The sequence below is a fragment of the Engraulis encrasicolus genome, chromosome 14 (genome assembly GCF_034702125.1).
Source record: "Engraulis encrasicolus isolate BLACKSEA-1 chromosome 14, IST_EnEncr_1.0, whole genome shotgun sequence".
Lineage (NCBI taxonomy): Eukaryota > Metazoa > Chordata > Actinopteri > Clupeiformes > Engraulidae > Engraulis > Engraulis encrasicolus.
Window position 1 is genome coordinate 25,416,191 of NC_085870.1, and position 22,199 is coordinate 25,438,389.

The 22,199-nt window shown below is 44.0% G+C and overlaps 1 protein-coding gene across 1 annotated transcript; it reads right to left on the reverse strand.

Annotated features, from left to right (window-relative positions):
* Positions 1-461: 461 nt before the first annotated feature.
* Positions 462-21,666, reverse strand: gxylt2 (glucoside xylosyltransferase 2). The gene is made up of 7 exons (XM_063215273.1): positions 21,250-21,666; positions 11,354-11,579; positions 7,504-7,635; positions 6,497-6,748; positions 4,424-4,547; positions 2,958-3,130; positions 462-1,833 (listed from the first exon to the last, which is right to left on the reverse strand). The coding sequence occupies exons 1-7, from the start codon at positions 21,531-21,533 to the stop codon at positions 1,657-1,659; spliced, it is 1,368 nt and encodes a 455-aa protein (XP_063071343.1). The 5' UTR covers positions 21,534-21,666; the 3' UTR covers positions 462-1,656.
* Positions 21,667-22,199: the final 533 nt, after the last annotated feature.

Here is a 22,199-nt window from a genome sequence, read left to right on the forward strand (position 1 = left end):
AGTCGTGAACTTGTAGGCCTACTTTGTTTAAGGGTACCTCGAAATCTCTGGTGCCACAAACAGGAAAAGTGTTGTAACTTTTGAGGTCCGATTTTCAAAAACTTGGTATCCCCAGAGTCCTTGAGCCAAAACAATGCCAAAGAAGGTTTAATTACACCACATTCCAAATTATTATGCAAATTACATTTTTCACTGATTTCAACTACTTCTGGTTGCCCTGGTTTATTTCTGTGCTTTATATCTCGATGCCAGATCTCAGCACCATTTCAAGTAGCTAACATAGTCAGCAACTACAGTTTTGAGAAATGCATCCTTCAAATCTGTGAGAAAATCTTCCATGCCACAACACACACAGTGTCATAGTGTTGGTCATTGACGCCATGTACATTTTTCTCCAAACTGTCTAGTGCTTTCAACAAAGTTAAATAATTATATATACAATAATAAAGACTAAAACCCTGTGTGCGTGGATGAATTCTTTTTATTACAAAACAGAGGGATTTTTTATATGCAACACAGGCCAAGCACAGCCCTTTCCCATTTAAAAAAACACAAATAAAAAAATGGATTGACCTCACTGGCCCCATTGCAGAATATAGAAATTCATTTTCCAGATGTACAGTCCTCTGCCCCATATTCTTCCATTTACAACACTGACACTATGTACATACATAGAAACAAAATACTTTCAGCTCCCGCCTCCCACACAGCTATCTGAAAGCTTCTAATATTGGACATTTACTACTGACAATTCCATATTATTCTCCACTTAACTTCATTTCCAGTCAAAAGTGCACTTGAAAGGCCTAGATCCCACTAGACCTTGAGTCTGTGTAACTAAAAATACTGTGTGTGCATTTTAATTGTAAACGGTACAGTTTTGTGAATTTGGCAAAATTCAGCATGTGCTGAAATTTGAACATTCAAAGACAGATGAAATAAAGAGTCAGTTCACATTGTTGCATTACTTTCTGAGTAGGAAATGCATGTATATGAGATGTATGTAGTGATTCACATTTTTAACGTCTGACTGAGGGGGTACCAATTATTTTTTCATTGCAACTTTAAATAAAAACACAACATTTAAAACACAGCTACGGATATCTCAGTGGCTGCTCACAATATGATATGCATTGCTCTCCTCCCACCAGTTCCATTCATTAAAAAACATTGCAAACTGAGAAGTAACTGTATTCTTGTCTTCTAGTCTGTTATTCTTTCCAGCTTCAGACAGAAGATATAGCATACACACAAAATGAACCTTGAAAAGTACACATTCATACACATCGCTTCAGTTCATTGATGAGTAGAATTCATTGGAGATGTGTGTTGGATTGGGGAGTGTAGGTGCTCGAGTCGTTGACTGTATAGGAGTGGAAACCTCTGCACGCAGGCCAAGAACATCACGTTCTCATGAAGGTCCATGTGGGGAGTCTTCCTTCTTCAGCAACCCCAATGTTTACCATGGCTCACTTTGACTGAGAAGAAATAACTCCTATTATGCAATGAGGGTTTTTTTGTTAGTGCGCCTCATAACATCTTTCACAGAAAGACATCCTGTATTTTTACAGTAGACTGGACGAGGCTCATCTTAATTGTCTCTTGACGGTACCAAGTGCTTAGTACCAATAGCGATACCGAAGTGGCTGAAGGACACTACGCAGCTCGTTTAACATGTCGGACCACTTTCTTCTCGTACACGGCCCTCATGGTCTTCTCCACCTGCTTCAGAAACACCTGGGGGATGCGGCCACACAGCGTGTTCACCGTGTCCAAAAACTTGGTCTGAAGAGGGAAAAATAGGGACTGGAAAAGATTCTCTCCGAAAGGATACTGAAAGACAAGCAAGCAGAAAAAACAGAGACAATGTAGCGAATGAGCACATGAAGGTACTAAACATCTCATAGAAGTGCAGACATTATCTGAAGGGACTTCTTTTTTTAGGTACAGGGACAACTTGTCCAGGAGTAATGTGGGGTTAGATGACTTGATCAAGGTCCAAAGGTTTAATCAGTGGATAGGGGTGAAGGCAGGGGAGTATTTGGCTATTTCAGACCCACCTACCCACATTTGGTTCCGAGACCAACTCCCTAACCATTACTCCACAACTTGTCCACTATTCCACAAAGAGCGCTATAAAATGAGAAAAAAAATCCCATCTTTCATCAGATTTTATCAGAATGGAAGTTAAATTATATGCCAATCTCAACATGTAATGAACATTTATGAGGATTGGAATTGTGTTTCCCCTCAAAACCCTAAGGGAACTGGACACTAAAAAGGTTGGCGCCTGCATCTGCTCACAAAAAGTAGCGATACTAAAAATAACAGAAGAAAAAAAAAACAGCCAGAGAGTGGACATTGAAAAAGGACTAGGTCCAAAACCTCCGTATCTCCAGTTTTATCCACAAACTTCTTTTGTTACTTTTCAGCTACAATAGCCTTGTGTGCGCCTTATTTTCTGTTGTTTTTAGTATTCCCCCAAAATTCCAAATTTGTGATCTAAAAACATTTTAAAGATTTAAAGATCTGAACAGCAGAGGGGGCTGGTGCTGCTACAAAGGACCTCAGTGGAGAACGCAATGTGCTGCCTGAGCAGTGATGGTGAATATAAAGCATGACAAGAATTGGCCAGTGGGGAACTTTTTTCTTGGCATCTGGGTTCCTCCTCCTTCCAGCCCAATTTACCAACCATTTACCACAGACGAACAAAGAAAACCAAGTGACAGGGATAATGTACAATTTTCCTTAAAAAAAAAGTCATTTTCACATATCACTTCCATTTAATACAGCATCGATAACATTTTATTGTAGTATTTAATATGGAAAGTTTATGTTAAATATGTATCATATACAATATAATATATTACATAATGTGAAACACAACTATTTGTCATGTAATTTTAAGAGATATACTTTTATTGTGTAAGGGTCCCTGAAGTCTGATGATAACTCACGTCGTGTATGGCATCGTACACCACTTTGAAGGCAGGCTGCTTGTCGTCATGGTAGACCCCTCGGTTGCCGTGGAGAATAGACACCCCCTCGTCCTCCGCTCCCTTGCAGTTACTGCCATACATGCAGTGGTCCGGCCTATAGTTCCATTGGCATGGAAACGTGTACAAACACTCTGCCGAAAGAGACAGAAAGACAGACAGACAGACAACACACACACGCACACGCACACACACACGCACACGCACACGACTGAATCACTAAACCACCCCAACCCCACTGACTGCAGACATGTTCATTTAACCAAACGAAAGGCTTGAGGGAAGAAAAATAAACAAACAAGCCTGAGCACAGATGCAGGAGAAATCTGCACAGCTCTGGTCCGTTTAAATGGCTAACTGCTGACATGTGCCTCTTTCCATATGTCCCTCTTTTTCCGTTTGCAAGTGCCTCTGGCAGGACTTGGGGGAGAACTGGCGGGAAAGAAAACGTGCTGTTAATGTTATCACACCGACCCTGCCGCTGCTGCCCAGGTTCCTGTCGATTCGCAGCAGTTGAGTTGAGCTTTTCCAGGCTGTGACTGTGCTGCGACCGATGCAGTCTGCACCTTGGCTTCGGTTTCCCATGACACCATCATTTGAGTGCAATAACCAATTAAATTGCCTCTCTCTCTCGCCAAAGGCACCAACATGTTGGCTGACTGACTGGATGGCTGGCTGGCTGGGTGTTGTTTATGTCTGTCTGCAAACCACTCGGGCTGTCAGTCTGACTCCCAAGGGAAATGGCCAGAGATGCAGTGAACTCTGGGTTCAATTCAGTGCAAAAATAAACCAAGAGCACAGCTAGATGATCATGTAGACGCTATATTACATTATATTATAGAGCACAGTAGAGAACCCAACAATATGGGTGGGATGGGAATGGATAAAGAGTCTGGAATTCTATCTTAAATCTTCAAAGTCTCCAAAGAAACAATGTTCGCTTGCAACCCAACTGTTTACAAAAAAAAAACATTTGTAACATCAAAGCAGCACTGCAAGGTTGCGTGCCGCTTACAAAATTAGTTTTTCATTCAAGACAATATATAATAGTCCTTGTGTGATATATCAAAACAACACGTTTCCTTCCTATACCTCATTCCCTGTGAAGCAAGTCTCACACGAGACAGGACAGGGGGGTATACTAAGAAGCTGGTTCAGGAGTAAACCAGGTTAAGTTAAGAGGTAAATCATCTAATAGAAGAGACTGGAGTCTCTGGAGACTTGAGTAAGAAAATGAGAACTCTTGGCTCTTCTATTAGATGATTTACCTCTTCACTTAACCTGGTTTACTCCAGGTTCTAAGTATACATGGTTTTTTTTTGTTTATAAACACAGTGTTGTGAGGAGGGGCAAGACACTGGCAGCCAACCACATGAGCTAATTATTTGACCGACATCGCTTTCCAACAATCAGAGGTTGAGTTGTACCTGGGTTGTAGTGGAATATGATGTTGAGGAGATCCTGGTCGCCCCAGGTGATGTGGTTCTTGTATTTCTGGTAGAGGGGGTGCAGCATGTCCTCCCACGATAGACCGCTAGCAATCATGCTGTTCTGTTGGAGTCAAATAGGGCATGATTGGATCAGATAATCAAATAAGGACACACACGGACAGACGGAAAGAAAGACAAGACGAGACAGACCTTCATGTGACTCTTTGACTTTATACTTTGATAGCTTTTTTTTTTAAACCAAAAACATTTACAAAAGACTAAATATCTAGGAAGAACACTGAGTGTTGATTGAATGTGGCACAGTGTTTTCTATTTGATCAAAAGCAAATACATGCATCCTGGTCTTCACATCCTGGTTTTCCATTTACAAATCTCCATTTCTAAAGAGCAGTTTTGATGTTGAATGAAGCCCCGTGTCTCTTAAATGTGTCACTGATTAACTCACTGAACTAAAAACGAATACACAGTAGACACATTTTGGAAAATGTGAAATACAGACAACATGCAGCGCACAAGAGAAGAAGAAAGAGCCTTTGAATTCCCAAATAATAAAAAAAACCCTTAATGAGCACAACATGTCTTTCATTGGAGCCGTGCATAATCAGAAAGACCTCCATCTAAATGTGCTTTTAGAGGCTGCCTGCCTCAGAACAAGCCAGCGAGTGATCATGTTCTCCAAACTTAAGTCCAAGGACAAGTAGGTTACATGAGTAGTTATTCAGCTCACTACATCAGATAAGCAGCTGGAGACGAGGCATACATACAACAGAAGACAGGGCACCTCGGCCTGCATGACAATGAACGTGGAACAAAGACAAAAAAAAATACAAGACACAAGGTTTCTAAAAGGATTCAAGTAGAAAAAAGCAAGGGCGATGGGGAAAAGAGGAGAGGGAAAAGAGGAGAGGGAAAGGGGTGAGTCACCGAACTAGCATACACACTTCCACATCTTGTAAAAGTGCCAGTAAACAAGCCGACTCACTGCTGGCAATAATTCTTTTGGTGTGATGTTCCCTACATGATGTCCTGAACTTCAAAACCTCATCTGGAACACAATGTACTGTACCTGCCTAGCATGCTGCTAGAGGGTTCTGAGTGCTGTCTGCATGTTCATAATTACAAACCTCAATGATTGGGTGCTGAGGAGGATACACAATCAGAATAGCCATGGATTTCCACACTATCATCTGGAAGTAGAACAGCACCTTTGTAGTAAAGTACAGTATGGGCAGACATTGCGGTTCCACCAGACAATGCAGCCAGACTAATATGAACAGGAAGCAAGCATAGCTCTGTGTGTAGTATATTGTGCCAATTGAGAAGCTATGGCCATTTGATGGCCAACATTTATGAAATGTATGAAATAAGTATAAAAAAGCAATCAAATACAGATAAATAAATTAATCCTAAACATCAATACATTTACAAGAAACATTAAAAGATACAGTACATTCACCAGCTTGATAGTAGAGGAAAATCCTAGGCTGAGCCTTTGAATAGTAAAAACTTAATTAATATATTTTATTCTTGCAAACAAACTCTGTCAAGCCTGAAATCATCCAGCTGAATACCATCAGCCCTCCATTCATCTAATACATTAAAAAGAGGAAACCAGGCCCCGGCAGTGACTCAAACAACTAGGGCATTGACTGGTACACTGGTACAACTAGGACTGGTACACTGGGCACCCAGGTTCCATTCCAGCCCAAGGTCATTTCCCAATCGCTCTCTCTCCCTCTTGCTTCCTGTCTCATCTCAAACTATCCTACCCAATAAAAGCATAAAAATGCCCTAAAATATATATTTCTTTAAAAAATATAGTCCTTTTCAAAAAGTGTGCTCAACTCCAAACTGTTTTTTTGTTGTTGTTTTTTTTGCAAAGTTTTCGGGTGCGAGTGAACATAGTACGCTCAAGAAGGCGTAAGCCGAAACATCTGTCCGTCATGCTAACCCACTAAAATAAAATACAAGAATAACACTTGAGAGTGCAGGTTTTCTACAAGAAAATTAAAAAAAAGTTACAACAAGTGACTACTTCAGCTGTCTCACCTTGAAGCGGCTGCTACGAATCCTGGTCAGGTTCATGAGCATGACCCCGGAGTTGACGCCGGTCACGCCGTAGAAGGGGTGCCGGGCGAAGCGGCTGTACCAGCCGATCTTGGGGATCTCGTGCTCGGGGGCCATGGCCGCCAGCTGGCTGCTGTTGAAGGCCTTGAAGAAGCTCCAGATGTCGTCCATGGGCCTCAGGAACAGCACGTCCGTGTCCACGTACAGCAGCGCGTCCACGTCCTTCAGGATCACCTGGGGAGGGATGGCCAAACAGATACACGCAGAAGGCATGCGCATGCACACACACACACGCACACAGACACACACACACACATAATCCATCATTTTACAGCACTGTGTTTAGGCTGCATTTACAGAAATAGGTAGAACAACACACTGGACAGACAGATGGTCCTTTTTTAAGAGAACACAAGAGAAGAAAAACAAGGGGAGGTATTTTGTCATTTATTCTTCTCGTGCTGTCATTTGTCATGTTTATACACTATTCAGTGTAACATGTGCCTTACAATCTGAACGACTTACTGAATTCATGGCCTGTGGATTGAGGACATTATAAAGTCCAAATGGGATAGGGCTGCACAATTAATGGAAATTATTCGAAAATCTCGATTTGTGCCGCAGCAATAAAAAAAAAGATTAAAATCACAATTTAATCGTCATCACACAGGGGGCAATGTAGTGACCTGCCCTCGGGCGTTCTTCAAGCCAGAACATGTTGACAGGCTGGTGTTTCTAGCTAAAAATCTGAAGGCCCACCTGAGCTTCATGCTATTCATGATATTTTACATAATCATAACAATTCAGTTTTATTTTGTTCCTCACTTACATAAATACATCCTTGGTTAGATTTCATTTTGTGATTTTTTTGTGATTATGGTTGTTGAATAATCGTGACTTCAATTTTGATCCAAATAATTCTGATTATCATTTTGTTTTCCAAAAAGCATGCAGCCCTAGCGTGGACTTTTTTCTTTTTTTAAACTTACGGGGAGGAAGAGCCTCTGGGCGGCGCAGGGCTTGAAGAGCTTTTTCCACTCGTCTGCGTTCCCGACGGAGAAGCTGATGGGGTAGATGCTGTAGTGGAACTTGGCAGACAGCTGACGGGGCCACTCACTCAGCTGGGGGAGAGCAAATATTTAGACAGCGTCATCGTCACTGGAAGAGCTCTAGTGTAGCGTAAGCTGCAATCTGACACTACAGTGTCAATGTATTTGGGCCAATGGCACGCAATACTCACAGATGTTTATTCTTCTAAAAACAACAATCCGTTTTCCCATCTGCTTAGCACATGTGGTGTATATAATGAAATTAAGCAACGGGAGATGAAGAGTTTATGTATCTATTCCGTCACTGACACAACGTCCTGCTGCTGAGATTACAGAGTTGGTGCAGAAATCGTAGCTCAGCACAGTAATATTGCCTTGTCAGGTTCAATGGACCGTTATGCACTGAGGCCATGAAGCAAGGAATGCCTTAAACTAACATCATTTTTTAGCAATTAATATGAACTTTTGTTTAAGAAAATGTAAAAATCAGCTTGCCGTTCCATTTCAGAAATCATATCAGATACCTTAGTTACAATTTTTTTTTTTTTCCACTGTGGCGTCAGAAAATATCTGTTTTGAATCAAAGCAAGGATATGATTATATTATTGCTTGAGGTAGACAACAGTGGTGTCTGATATACTGTACGTATCCACATTACCATGTGCAACATACCTGTTTATTTAACCGTGTGCGTATACCTGCATTGAATTGTTTGGTTTGGACTTTGGATTTATGCATTGCTGTAATGTGAGCTCGCTCTTGATGGAGTGGTTAGGTACAACATAGACATTGCTATCACAAAGGGCAGGATGTATGGCTGCACCCAGTGTGGGCTAGCAGAAAATATCATCACTGTTTAACGAGGCGCCAAGTAAAGGGTGCAGAAATGTCCCCCTCAGGCATCGATAGGCACACAGAACACTGTGAGAGGCTGAGAATGCAGTCAGGGGATCTTGGATGCCTGGGCACAACCCTCTTTCCCAATGCCATGACCCTTCAACAACAATTTTCTGCTCTGCCACCAGCTCTGCCCCTGGGTGATGAGAGAGCATTACCAGAACAATCCGTATCGAAGCCAAAGGGTGACCTTGTGAGTGGCAGAGAAAAGCCTTTTGAGAAAAGTGAAAGCCATACTACAGTCTACACACGGCAATATTCTTGCTTCACTTTCCTGTAGGTTACAAGCCTCACTATTGCATGTACTGAGATGAATGTAGCCCTACCGCTTCCAAAGGTTTCTGTGTGGGTCGTGAGACTCATTGCATGGCATGCCTAGACCACTTACCCTTGAGGGATCATATAAGAGCATGAAGCCTTTTACTAACGGTAATGGCACAAAGCTTTATGACTGTCCATTAAGTGTCATGTGTCCATAGTTACACGGCATGTAATGTCAACATATCTTGTTGCTTTAAGGCACATTAAGATGGAATGTTAACATGTTGTACAGTACAGTAAATGCTCCCTTCAAAGTAAGAGTCCCCTACATGTAAGGATAATTCTCAGAGGGCTGGGCCTCTTAACCAACACTTGTCACCAAGCTCACCAGACTGCCCAAACAAAGCAAATGACATCAGGGATTTACAGACTGACAGTTGAGACCAACGTGACAAAGCAAAGAAAAAAATGCCAGATGTGCCCCCCACCCCCTCCCTACTCTTTATCTGCTCGCTTGCAGAGAAGAAAAAGACAAAAAAAAAGTCCTCCAGAGCTAAAAGCTAAAGGTCGAAGAGAGTAACGCTACCCGGCTGAGAGATGATAAATGGTGCGGTGACCCAGCTCTTTTCTGAGGTAAAATATGCCCTGATCTGGCTCCAGATTAAAGACACAGTGGGGAGGAGGCACGGGGCAGTTCAAAGCCAACCGCACGGACCGGAATATTTTTATTAGGGCTTACTGAAAGCACTGTGAAAGCATTCTGCCTTTGGTGGAGTCCTTCCTTCCTACTATGCGAGGATTACGGAGATACTGTGGCAAGGCAAGCAACCCAGACCTGCACAATATAACCAAAAACCTTACTCTGGGCTAAAATGGTCCTGAGCGTCATGGGCTGCAATACTTCATTTAATGAGAAACGTGGCCCTGGAGAAATGAGGTTACTCTTTATCTTACCATCCACTTTTACAGTGATTAGGTACAGCATCACAAATCATGTAATAACATGTAACATTATGTAATTTAGATGTACCTCTAGGTTGGGTTTAATGCTAGGTTTAGGTATGTCCAGTGTAAGTACATAATATTACATGCTGGTACTAGGGTTGGTTACACTAAAAAGACACCATAAAATAAAGTATTACCCAAAATAATGTCTAATTCTTTTAGTATAATTTCAACAATAGGCATCTCTCGACGTCCTTCAACAGTTGGGTTAGGGTGGCATTTGTTGCAGCACCTCAACAGCTTGCTCCGCAGACTTGCCCCCCAGCCCTGAGATTAATTAACTCATGTAGCTATTACAAAAAGGTGCCAAAAAAGGGTCAGCGTATGTTCTAACAGCCAGATTTATATTCAGTCCTTGGCTTCATTACCTCATGCTGCTGACGGCGCACATTGAGTCGAGAGCATAGTGCTGACTGTCTTGAAATGAACATGTGTGGATTTGCAGAATATTACAATAGAACTCAGCCGAGGTGAACTTGTGAAAATACCCTAATGTGAAACATTTAGAGGAAAGGTTACACCGTCAAACCACAGCACTTGTGTTCTTGTAAAACAGTATTCCCCTTAAAGACAAAGACACTTTATGTTGCCAACACCCACGCACACCCACACACACACCCACACGCACGCGCACACACGAAAAGAAATCCCAATTTTCCACAATATGTCAAATTTTGCAATGCAGGTCTTCAAATACGCAAAACTCAGCAGTTGTAAAAAACGTATTCAGCTTGCAGATAGACACTTTCAGTTTGTCAGTACCACAGTGGCCCTTCATGGTCAACCTGGATTCAGAAGCTACTGTGTAGCCCCTTAACACACACCATTCCACCACTGGAACATTGTCACTGAAATTACTTCACTACCATGGTACTACACCACTGTGACGTGCACAGGGCCTTTAGGCCGGCCGCACATAGGCTCCGACAGCACTGCGGCGCACTTTCGCTTCCGACATAATTCGGTCCTCCAAACCCAATTTCACCCCAACATTGCATTGATAGTCAACGGGCGGCGCCGACAAAATAGAACTCGTCTCTAATTGCTATCCGACATCGGCGAATGTCCGCGGACATCAGCGCCACCAGTGTGCGTGGTTCTATTGAAAACAATGGAATCGAATTTTAGCTGAGCAGTGCTCAAAACTTTGTCGGAGCCCTTAGTAATACATTACGACTTGGTCATTGCCATTCTGGTAGCAGCTAATTTATACCATACCATACTGTAGTCCAGTGCCGCACATTCCAAAAGACCTGGTTTTACCCTGTCCAATAAGTGGCACTGGATTGTAGTATCCATCTTCTAAATTCAGGTTGCCCATCACCATCACAGTCTCTTACCACTAAATATTCATCCAGTACAAACAGAAAAGGTTGACTGAGCGCTCTTGTTCTCCAACTTAGTAAACTCCAAACTATGGGTGCTCTTGAAGTAAGAAGACTAAAGTCCTTTCATTTAGAGCGTGTTGGCACTAGGGCCGACTTCAGGCAACTCCACAGCCAACAAGGATTGTCCTTAGTATAAAAACCCTTTATTAATCCATGGGCATCGTTACAAAGATAAAACCGCCAAGCGGTTTCAACCCGCACTGGGTCTTCATCAGGGCGTAAAAACATCCAGTACATACCCCTTTCTCAAACTCCTGAGACAGCCCCTCCTCGGCAAAGATGTGGAACTTGATCTTCTTGACGCTGAAGATCAGGGCCGACTTGACCATGGTGAGCGTCTCCTCCAGCCGGTTCCCACAGGCCACCACGGCCAGGTGCATGAGGCCGTCCCGCGTACCCGTCGCGGCGCGGACGCTACCAGCGCTCCCGCTCTTCGCCCCGGGGCGACCCGCAACGCTCTTCTGCCTGTTTGGAGAAGCATCAGACCAGCGGAGATTTGGGAGATCAACATGGGAGTTTTTTATTTCTTTAATCTATATACATATCAAGTCAAGTCAAGTCCAGTGTGACATAAGACATAGAAATAAGACATTGACAATAATCACACACAAACACACACACACTGTGCAGTAAACTGCAGCAGACTGCGATGTTACGGATATAAGCTTATACATTTTTGGGGCTTTTACACCTTCAATATTCAGATAGAACAGTCAACCCACAGCACTCTTTTGCCTTTTAGGAGCATCAGCAGAGGCTCATGAGATCATGATGTTATTGAAGATGGCCGACATGACAAGACAAGAACCAGGGCTGATCGAAAAGACACAGGGCTGAAACTTTGACACTTTTCGAAATAAGAATAACCTAACAACTAAATATTCTCAAGATTTTTATTCTTGCAAATCTCTGTCAAGCCTGAAATCAAGCACTGATCCTGAATACCATCAGCCCATGGATAACATGACATGACATGACATGACAATGACACGACAACATATGACAAAACATTTCTGCAGCTAGCAATCATGTCAACAGGCTGTCCTTGTGTGCCCTGGAAAAGACGATTATTATCCCGTTTAAAGGCTTCTTGGCACTGACTGGGATGAGAGAAAGGAAGGAAATGAGACCATGACCAGAAACCAGAGAGAGTGAGAGAGGAGGAGGAGGGATGGGGAGAGAGCGAGAGGGGGAGGAGGAGAGATGGGGAGAGAGCGAGAGAGAGGAGGAGGAGGAGGAGAGATGGGAAGGGAGCGGGAGAGAGGAGGAGGAGGAGAGATGGGAAGAGAGCGGGAGAGAGGAGGAGGAGGAGAGATGGGGAGAGCGGGAGAGAGGAGGGGAAAATAAGCCGCAGAGATGGAAAGAGAAAGAGACGAGAGAGACAGCCTGTGAGAAAGACTGAGGGAGGAGAACAAAATATACCACTTAGTAAAAGAGAGAGAGAAAGACAACAGACGGTTAGGGAGTAAGAGAGCAAGAGGAAGTGAGAAAGAGGAAGAGAGCGACAGACATAAAGCAAAAGATAAAGACAAAAAATGATTGGTGTGGGAGACATATTTCACACTGTGACCCATGATGCTGTCCAGCTCTGACAGCTAGCGGATGTAGCTGTGATGCATGGTCCCCATTGGCCGTCGTCATTTATCCCACCAGTCCTGCGTCCTTAACGTCTCTCTCTCTCTCTCTCTCTCTCTCTCTCTCTCTCTCTCTCTCTCTCTCTCTCTCTATGCCCCATCCTCTCTCTCTCTCTATCACCCTCTCTCTCCCTCCTCTCTCTCTCTCTCTCTCTCTCTCTCTCTCTCTCTCTCTCTCTCTCTCTCTCTCTCTCTCTCTCTCTCTCTCTCCCAGCCAAGCCCCTCTTGTATCCCATGTAGGGCTGCACAATACACAATATATCGAAAATGTATCGAAATCGCAATATCAAGAGTGGCGATATCCGTATCACGAAAATGATTTAATTTTCGCGAAGAAGTAAAACATTTGTTTCTGTGCAGTCCAATCACTTGCTGAATGTCAACAAATGCGCAAGAAGCCTGCCATGACCAAACCCACGCCCCACCACACAGATTGACATTATTAGTGATGATTAGTGACAAGAAAAGCACTCGGCTATATTTCTAAATATCATTATCGAGGTATTGCATGCCGCTATCGAGTATGGATTTTTTTTCTGATATCGTGCAGCCCTAATCCCATGCATGACTGATGTCCAGGGATCAAGGGGACAGGACTAGGGGGGACACAGGGGACCATGATGACAGCCAGCCCAGCCACCGAATCCAAATGGCCCCAGCAGGGTCGCTACAAGGGGTCCAAATGGCCCCAGCAGGGTCGCTACAAGGGGTCCTGTGTTTCTAACAGCTACAGCTACATATGACGTGCCGCCACATGTTTCTGGTTTGGGACTCGGGGGGACCATGCTTTTATAGCCTCGTGTGAGTGTGTGTACACAAATTGATGTTCTCATGGCCTGCTGGGCTGCTGGTGGGTTCGCTTCTCGCAGATACAACAAGCGACACCCTGGAGGAACAAAGCTTGCCATTTATCGAGTTTCTTTGCAAGGGAAACAAACCGGGCGGCCAAAATAATTATGTTGCCCGAGAGAACAAGACTAGAGAGAAGAAAGAGGAGGGCTCGAAAAACACATCAAAAGGGGACTTATGTGTGTATGACAGAGAGAGAGAGAGAGAGAGAGAGAGAGAGAGAGAGAGAGAGAGTGAGAGAAAGAGAATAAGATGAGATATAGAGAGTAGGGCTGCACGATTATGTGAAAATGATAATCACAATTGGATCAAAGTTGAAATCAGGATTATTTGGAAAATTGAAATCACAATTGCTATTAATCGACAATAAAAATCAATAAAAAAGTGCATAATGTTATTTAAAATCATGAAATGAAATATAACCAAGAATTTATAATGTAAGGAATAAACAAAATAAAACTGAATTGTAATAATTATGTACTAGAAGGCAATAGCAGGAAGCTTTCACGGGTCTAGAGATTTTTGGCTAGAAACACCAGCCTGTCAACATGCTCTGACTTCAAGGAAATGGGAAGACAGGTCACTATATTGCCCCTGGTGCGATCACGATTAAATCATGGTTTTCCATTTTTTTTTTGAATTGTTGCTGCCAAAAATCACGATTTTCAATGCATTTCGATAAATTATTCAGCCCTAATAGAGAAGAACAGAGAGAGAGAGAGAGAGAGAGAGAGAGAGAGAGAGAGAGAGAGAGAGCGAGAGCGCGCGCGAGAGAGAGAGAGAGAGAGAGAGAGAGAGAGAGAGAGAGAGATGGCATGGGTGGAGGTGAAAGAATGAAAGGATGAAGGGAAGGAAGGAAAGGAAAGGAGGAGTGGGTTTTTAATAATGTCTCCTCTCCACTCCTCTCCTCTCCTCTCCTCTCTGCTTTTCTCTCTCCTGTGTGATGGTGGCTGCCTGCCCTGCGATGGGAACATGTGCCGGCTGCAGATAAACCCACATGAGGGGCTGACAGATGCAGCGGAGGAGAGGAGGAGAGGAGAGCGGAGGAGAAGAGGAGAGCGGAGGAGAGGAGAACGGAGGAGAAGAGGAGGAGATGGGAGAGCGGAGGAGAGGAGAGCGGCGGAGAGAGGAAGAGAGGAGAGCGGGCCAGCCCTCAAGCGTGACACTTCGTTTTCTGCTTGACTGAGGGACAATCGCTCGGCACAAATTATTATAGATGAGCATTGCATCGGGGGTGCTGGTGGTGGCGGGGGGTGGTGGGAGAGGAGTGAATGCAGAACACCACACCACACCATACCACACCACCACCACCACATCATACCACACCACACCGCTCCAGCTTCCTTTTGAAGGTGATCGCGCTCTCTGGATACACAATTGCTTGTTTATGCCAGTTTTTTAATTTACAAGAGCAGAGGGTAGCTGGAGGACTGAACATGAATGTAGACAGGGATGGGGGGGGGCAGCATGCAAGACCGAGCGGAGCAAGCAAGAGAGCGAGCAAGAGCGATAGGGAGAAAATCAGGACATTTACACAAATACACATACACTTCAATACATTTGCACAAAGAATACGAGGATTCCTGGACTTGGAAACAGACGGATAACTACATAGTATACACATATTCATTGTATTTTATGCTTTGGCAATACATTTACTTTTTTCATGCCAATAAAGCTCATTGACTTGAAATATAATAGGAGAGAGAGAGAGAGAGAGACGTCTGAGACTACAAATAACGTGCCTTCGGCATGGTTAGGTCACCACCCACAAAGGACATACATACTACAACTACAGTATGTACACATGTATTCAATGAAAATTGCTGTATGTGGACTCAAAAGCACTGACTGACTGTTGACGCTTTGTAAACCTACACTATTATACGCACACCAGGCATTCACATGTAGGCCATTTCCCTACTTCCTTCTGCACATCTGGATGCATTTTCGCCAACTGCGCGTAACAGAACAAAAGAGGACTTCAGAGGGAAGGTTGCAGGCCTCAGAGAGGGAGCTTATCAACGTCTATATATCATTGCACACACCACGGGCCTCAGGCAAAGGTACTACATGAAGGGGGTAAACACAAGGGAGGTAAACAGCTATGCTACCTTCCTACAGGGGCCTACACTATATTATTGTACAAACGGGCCTCAGGCAAAGGTACTACAACACGAAGGGGGTAAACAAACGAGGAAAATAGCTACGTACTTTACCTTCCTACTGTACTTGGGCCTATACTACAAAGCTGGTTCAGGATAAGTTAAGGTTAAGTTAAGAGGTAAATCCTCTAATACAAGAGCTTTTCTTAAGGAAATGAGGACTCCAGGCCCTTCTATTAGATGATTTACCTCTTAATTTAACCATAACTTATCCTGAACCATCTTTGTAGTATAGGCCCCTTGTTTGTTGAGGTAATTGCCACTGACTATGGGAAATATTTCCTTTAACATGGTTTGGTTGTGCAGAGCAGAACAGTCCTTACCAGTAAATTCCTTCTGCAAAATACACAAAGTAATGTAAATGGCTACACTTTTGAGAGACATGTGAAAATACACATTTCTGCACATTTTAGTGCAAAATCTACAAAACGAAAATGCGTGCCGAGTGACTCATTGTCTGATGTTTACCCAGGTTGTGGTGATTGTGTTGGCACTCGCACAGTCACAGCTCTGGCCTCGGGTATTGCGTGTTGCGAAACATTTCATTTGCTTTCCCCCTCCTCTCCAAACTTATCCTCGCAAGCAGCCACCGTCCAAAAACACAAAAGCATTCCATCTGACTTGTGCAAAACATATCAGCATCTGTGCGTTTTGCTAGCCTGATTATCATCGACTTTCAAATCTCTTCGAGACTTGGTCTGACAAAGAGCATAACAATTAATGTTTCCCAAATGCCATGATTGACCCGCCTCCATAGGTTTGCTACTGGTTGACTGGTGTCCAATAAAGTGTGTGGAGTTTCCGACTTTACAGGACATCAGAAATGATATTTGCATTGCTCTTGGTCTGACTAGAAGCAAAGCAGAAGGTGTTGCGTCACTAGCAGGGTGTGGCCTGCCTGGTTAGGGTTTTGCTTGCCTCGCCATCGCCACTGCCACCACCACTCGCACCACAGCCTGAACTGAGGAGCCCCAAAAGCTCTCTCTTCCGTCCCTACCCAAACTGAATGTCTGCTGCTGCTGCATCATATGAATAATATCAAAAGACTTCCCATGAAATCAGAGATGATGGTAGAGCGAGAGAATAAAAAAGTAACACACATCATCACTGTCGCTTTCATCTCCCTCCGCCAGGTTGCCCCTGGAGCCAAAGCAAATCCAGCCCCATTTAATAGAGCCCTGAAGTGAAGTGTGCAGTGTCTCCGACTCCGGCACCCGACTGATTAACACATTTTCCAGTGCTTTCATCTTCTGGGTGCCTTTTCTTGTGCCATTTTCTGGCTTCATGTCTTGCACACTACTTGCAGCAGCCAGCAAGACAGACAGACAGTACTTAGGACTCAGAGTTAGAGGAGCGACCTCCATCTCTCCTTGTTTCCCTCGGTTTAGCTGAACCTCCCTCGCTCTTCTCTCTCTATCAAGCTCATGTGTGTGAGGGAGGGACTCTCTCTCTCTCTCTCTCTCTCTCTCATCTCTCGTGAGTGAGGGAGCGGCTTGTTGTCTCTGCCTGTGCCTGGAGGTGGAGGGAGGGTGGGGAGGAGAGAAGCCTGAAGTCACTCAGCCAGTCAGTCAGTCTGGATGACGCCCTCACAGCTTTCCAGAACATTGCTGAACCCGCATGCCGCATTCACCTCACGTTTTCCTCCTCTTTAATGAAGCCTTGCAACCAGCGGTGTGTAGTGGAGCATATGCTTAACGCCTGCAAAAGCAGTTTATGCATCTTTTCACGCTCGCTTGCCCTTTCTTCTAAAAAATGATCGCCAATGTCATGGGTGTCGTAGTAGTAGTAGTAGTAGCTCTCACAAATCTCTGTCCTGTTTACACTGCTACACATCTGTGGGACAGCGTCAAGTCATCTACAAAACTTGCTGTGGCGCGCGCGTACACATACAAACACAAACACACACAAACACATATGTCTCTACCTCTGTCTTTCTCTCTCTACAGAAGTGTGCATGTGCCTATGGAATGGAAAAAGTACAGTTGTTGTGGTCTTCATAGCATGCATGTACACTTAGGCAAAGTGTAAGCGTAAAGCTCAAGCTGTGCTGTTCTGTTGGGAGTGATTAATTGAGAGCAGCAGACTCTGAACAGTTCGGCTATTTCCACGTCATCCTGGCACACACACACACACACACACACACACACACACACACACACACACACACACACACACACACACACACACACACACACACACACACACACACACACACACACACACACACACACGGAAGACCCAGCCATGGAAAACACAGGGCCAGGCAAGACACCGCTACACCCCGAACTGGATGAAACTAGATCCAGCCGCACTGACACACTATGCACGAGAGCTGGAACACAGCACAGCACAGCACACAGAGTTTGGTTATTGCTTTTGCTCCCTCCTCTCCGCCTGAGCCATCTTTGTCCTTTTGGGATTGTCAGTCATTAGTAAATGTAAAGCTTTTCCTCTGCCGACCACAAAAACAATTGCATGTCAGTGGCAAACGGTGCCTTTCGTTTTGGCACAAACGTTTGAGGTCACAGTCTGTTGGAATGGTGTTTATAAACTCCACCTGCTTTGGCCATGCGCTCCACAAATGCGACCTTTAAAAAAAAAAGAGGTTATGCAGCACAGATGAGACAGGAAATCTCCCTGCAGCGTGTGCGACGCCAAACTGCGTCCACAGGAAGTGATGCGTCCCGGGCCGGGCCAGTCGGTTCGGGGGGAACGTTTGTATATGTGGGGATGAGCAGGACAGGAAAGGCAGCCCTGCCCAATGACGTGCTGACTGCTGACCAGGCGAAAGGACTGTAGGAGGACAGTGAGAGAGGTGAACTGGGGTGGTAGAGACCAGGGCTTTGAACCGTTATTTTTTTTCAAACGTTCCGTTCCGAATAGAAACAGAATTATAACGTTTCCGGTTATGAGTTCCACCAATAAATTGACGTTCCCGAACCGGTTAGAGCAAAAAAATATTGTTCCCGGAACGGTTAATTTCGTTCCTGTCAGCTGATTACTCCCCATAGGCCTAACTGATGTTAATTAACCAAGAAAGACGGAAGTGCAAATGAGTCAGCCTACTTTCAAACTGTTTATTCAAGCGGATGAAAAGAATATCCTCCAGAATTTTGTCATTCAGGGACGACCTAAGCGGAGAATAAACCTCAATGATGAAAATGCGCGCTCCACGCTGACTTGGGTCACGGGGAGCGCTATGATGAAGATTGTGAGTTTGTGCATATTCGAAGCGGCCATGGATGCCTAATAACGTCGAACATTCTCTGTGCGCTTTACACGTACTTCTCTGCAATATCAATGATGCAATGGAAACTGCCCTTTTGTATGACAGTGGTTTCTCTTATGTGGAGTGGAGACTTTGTAATCCACAGCTCTCTCTCCATTCAGTCAGAGAATGTCACACAGGACGTGAATCGCAGCCGTCATGGTAAAGTGTACAGGAGAATAATTACTTTATGTTTTAGTTTGAGGAACAGTATTAACCGGTATTAACCGGTTACCATTATTTTTAAATAAGTGTTTCCGTTCCAGAACATAAAAAATAATAACGTTTCCGGTTTCGTTTCTGTTCCCTGTAAAATACAAAAAGTTCCTGGTTTTCGTTTTTGTTCCTTGAACCGGTTCAAAGCTCTGGTAGAGACTGCAGACAGTGCTGGTGGTGGCACAGTCAGTTGTGTGTGTGTGTGTGTGTGTGTGTGTGTGTGTGTGTGTGTGTGTGTGTGTGTGTGTGTGTGTGTGTGTGTGTGCGTGTGTGTGTGCGTGTGTGTGTGAGTGTGTGTGTGTGTGTGAGTGTGTGTGTGTGTGTGTGTGTGTGTGTGTGTGTGTGTGTGTGTGCCCGTGTGTCTGTGTCTGTGTCTGTGTCCGTGCGTCTGTGTCCGTGCGTCTGTGTCCGTGCATGGGACAGGACCGGAAAGAGTTAATCAACGTTCTATATGAAAGAGGGGTGGGGGGGTGCTAACTTGGATGGCTCCCCTGAGCTTTCTCATCCATGCCAGAGACTGAGGTGTCACGTGTAAGTTAACATGTGTGTGTATGTGTGTGTGTGTGTGTGTGTGTGTGTGTGTGTGTGTGTATGTGTGTGCATGCGTGCGCGCGTGCCCTCTCCTGAGTGGCTTCGTCATCAAAACAGACCTTTCTTCTTCTGGTTAAGTCATTATCATACTGTAGCCACAAAGATCCTTTGACTGCAGATTTCTATATCACAACAGCATAGAGCAGCCAGCATTCACAAGGGAGAAAAAGGCTTTGGGTAATCCGATATCATAACTAATTATGGGCAGTAGTAGGATTTCTTTTATTGTTGATAAGATTATTTTGTGTGGGCCATTGATCCAAAGGTGAATGATACAAATGACTCTTCAGGATGGATCAGTAAATTCTTCAGTAGTGTGAGTGTGACTGTGATTCTATGACGAGGGCTTTCCCTTTCAGCCTTAGCCTGACCTCCATATATTATGAAGGATATAAATGACTCTTCAGGATGGATCAGTAAATTCTTCTGTACTGTGACTGTGATTCGATGACGAGGGCTTTCCCTTTCAGCCTTCCCCTGACCTCCATATCTTATTCCGAGATCGTGGCACTGTATTGATCGCCTATTGACCCATGCAGTGAGCCGAATCAGCAATACCCTTTTTTTCCTCAATGGAGCTTTAAGGGAGCATTGCTAAGTTAATTAAGGGAGATACACCGATTGATTTTATTTCTTCTGTGCTTCCGTGTTCTTTGATGGGGATTATCCTCATGGTGACCTATGTCACATCTGTTGTGACAATTGCACCATTTACACCTATTTGACAAATTAAAAGAGCAACTGCACTTCACCCACTGACAGAGATGTGCATTCCCCTCCCTGCTCTTTTTTGGGGCTCTGTAGTATTCTCATAACAAAAGTAGGCCTATCTCTCTTTTTTGCACAATCGAATTCCAGCAGTCCAGCACTGATACGGACTTATTTGGCTTTTTGAGCATCCATGTTGCCTAAACATTTTGAGATATCTTGTTTTTTTTAACAACAGACAAACTTCAAAGACGCGTCAAGGCTTTCGCAGGGGTGGGAGGGACAGTCTTCATATGGTATGCAGACTACTCTTTGTTGTTAATTTCTCTAAAAGAATGAGGAGCCAATGCAACCACATCTCCGATGGAGAGAACACGTCCATCCTGACAGAAAGTGTTCACCCCGCTGATTTTGGTCGAGACGAGGGGGAAGAAATTAACTTGAGGTCGTGCAACAACAGAGAGCTTTTGCAGCGTATGTAGTTCTATTCAACCGAGGAGAGCAGAATCTCCACGCGTTACCAATTCGTACACACTATTATACCACAAGTAGGTTATTTGTAATGCATGAATAACACTTAAAAGCAAAAGTTCAACACACCGAGTAATGCAGTGCCATCTTTTCGACGTGGATGCACGTCGCCATGCATGTATCGGAATGCATGCGCCGTGCAAAACACCATTATGGACAACATTTCTTCTTACCTAGTTTTTGCATTGCCTGCGCCTCCTCTGCTTGATGTTTTCACTTCTTTTCGGCTCAATCGTGGGCGTTTTGGGATTACACGGGGTTCTTCGTGTGACTTTTCGGCCTGTTTCGCTGCAACAATGTTTCCATGCCCAGAAGAAGAAGGCAGAAAGTAGCTGTTGTCCTTCTCCTCAACTTCTCTCAACGGCGGCTCGTCGGCTGGATTCCCCCCTAAAAAGTACACAAGTAGAAAAACTCCGAAACATACCGCAATCGCCACGACTTTTAAATGAATTCTCATCGTGACCGAGTGTCCCGTTTGATCGGCAAGGCATCCGTCTCTCCCTTCATGACGGTAAAAGATAAATACAACCCCGAGCTGACATTGTGCTAGCGCTTCACCAGTCTTTTCTTGCAGCTCCGAGGATGGATACTCGCACTCGACTGAGCGCCGAGATGATCTACTGCTAGTGGGAGGGCCTTTATCGGTTTACCGTACTGTGATGAAGAGAAGCCGAAAGAACGGACTAATTTCAAGAAAATTTGGTTGGTTGATTCTTGGTTGAAGTTAAACCCTAGAAATGTTCTACCAAAACAACATGCCCAGATGTTTTTGTTGTTGACATTTTTAAGTTTGGGTAACGAAGTTGATTGGAGTCGCTGGTGCAGCTCATTTTAATGGAATTCAGTTTAATTGATATAGTGCCAAGAGCAGGCCTAATCATGGAAATCCTATTTGTAAAATAGAACCTCAATGATGGGACATCTGAAGAGTTCAGATGCAAAACCCCCTAAGTGCCTTTTCAGAAAATAATCTTATTTCATTTTTATTTAATACAAAGCTATCAAAATTGCATATTTTTGTATTTTATTTATGTAACATAACTATTTATATGTATTATCAAGTACATGAATGTAAACCAAACCAACAACGGGGTTCTCTAAAAATATAGAAGTGCAGGTCTTC

Bases quoted from the DNA above. Each gene is read 5' to 3' on its own strand.
- gxylt2 (XM_063215273.1), bottom strand. From the start codon at position 21,533: ATGAGAATTCATTTAAAAGTCGTGGCGATTGCGGTATGTTTCGGAGTT. The intron at 11,580-21,249 runs GTAAGAAGAAAT...TTCTCCAAACAG, and splicing joins GCAGGCAATGCAAAAACTAG to GCAGAAGAGCGTTGCGGGTC. The intron at 3,131-4,423 runs GTACAACTCAAC...CTCTTTCGGCAG, and splicing joins CATATTCCACTACAACCCAG to AGTGTTTGTACACGTTTCCA.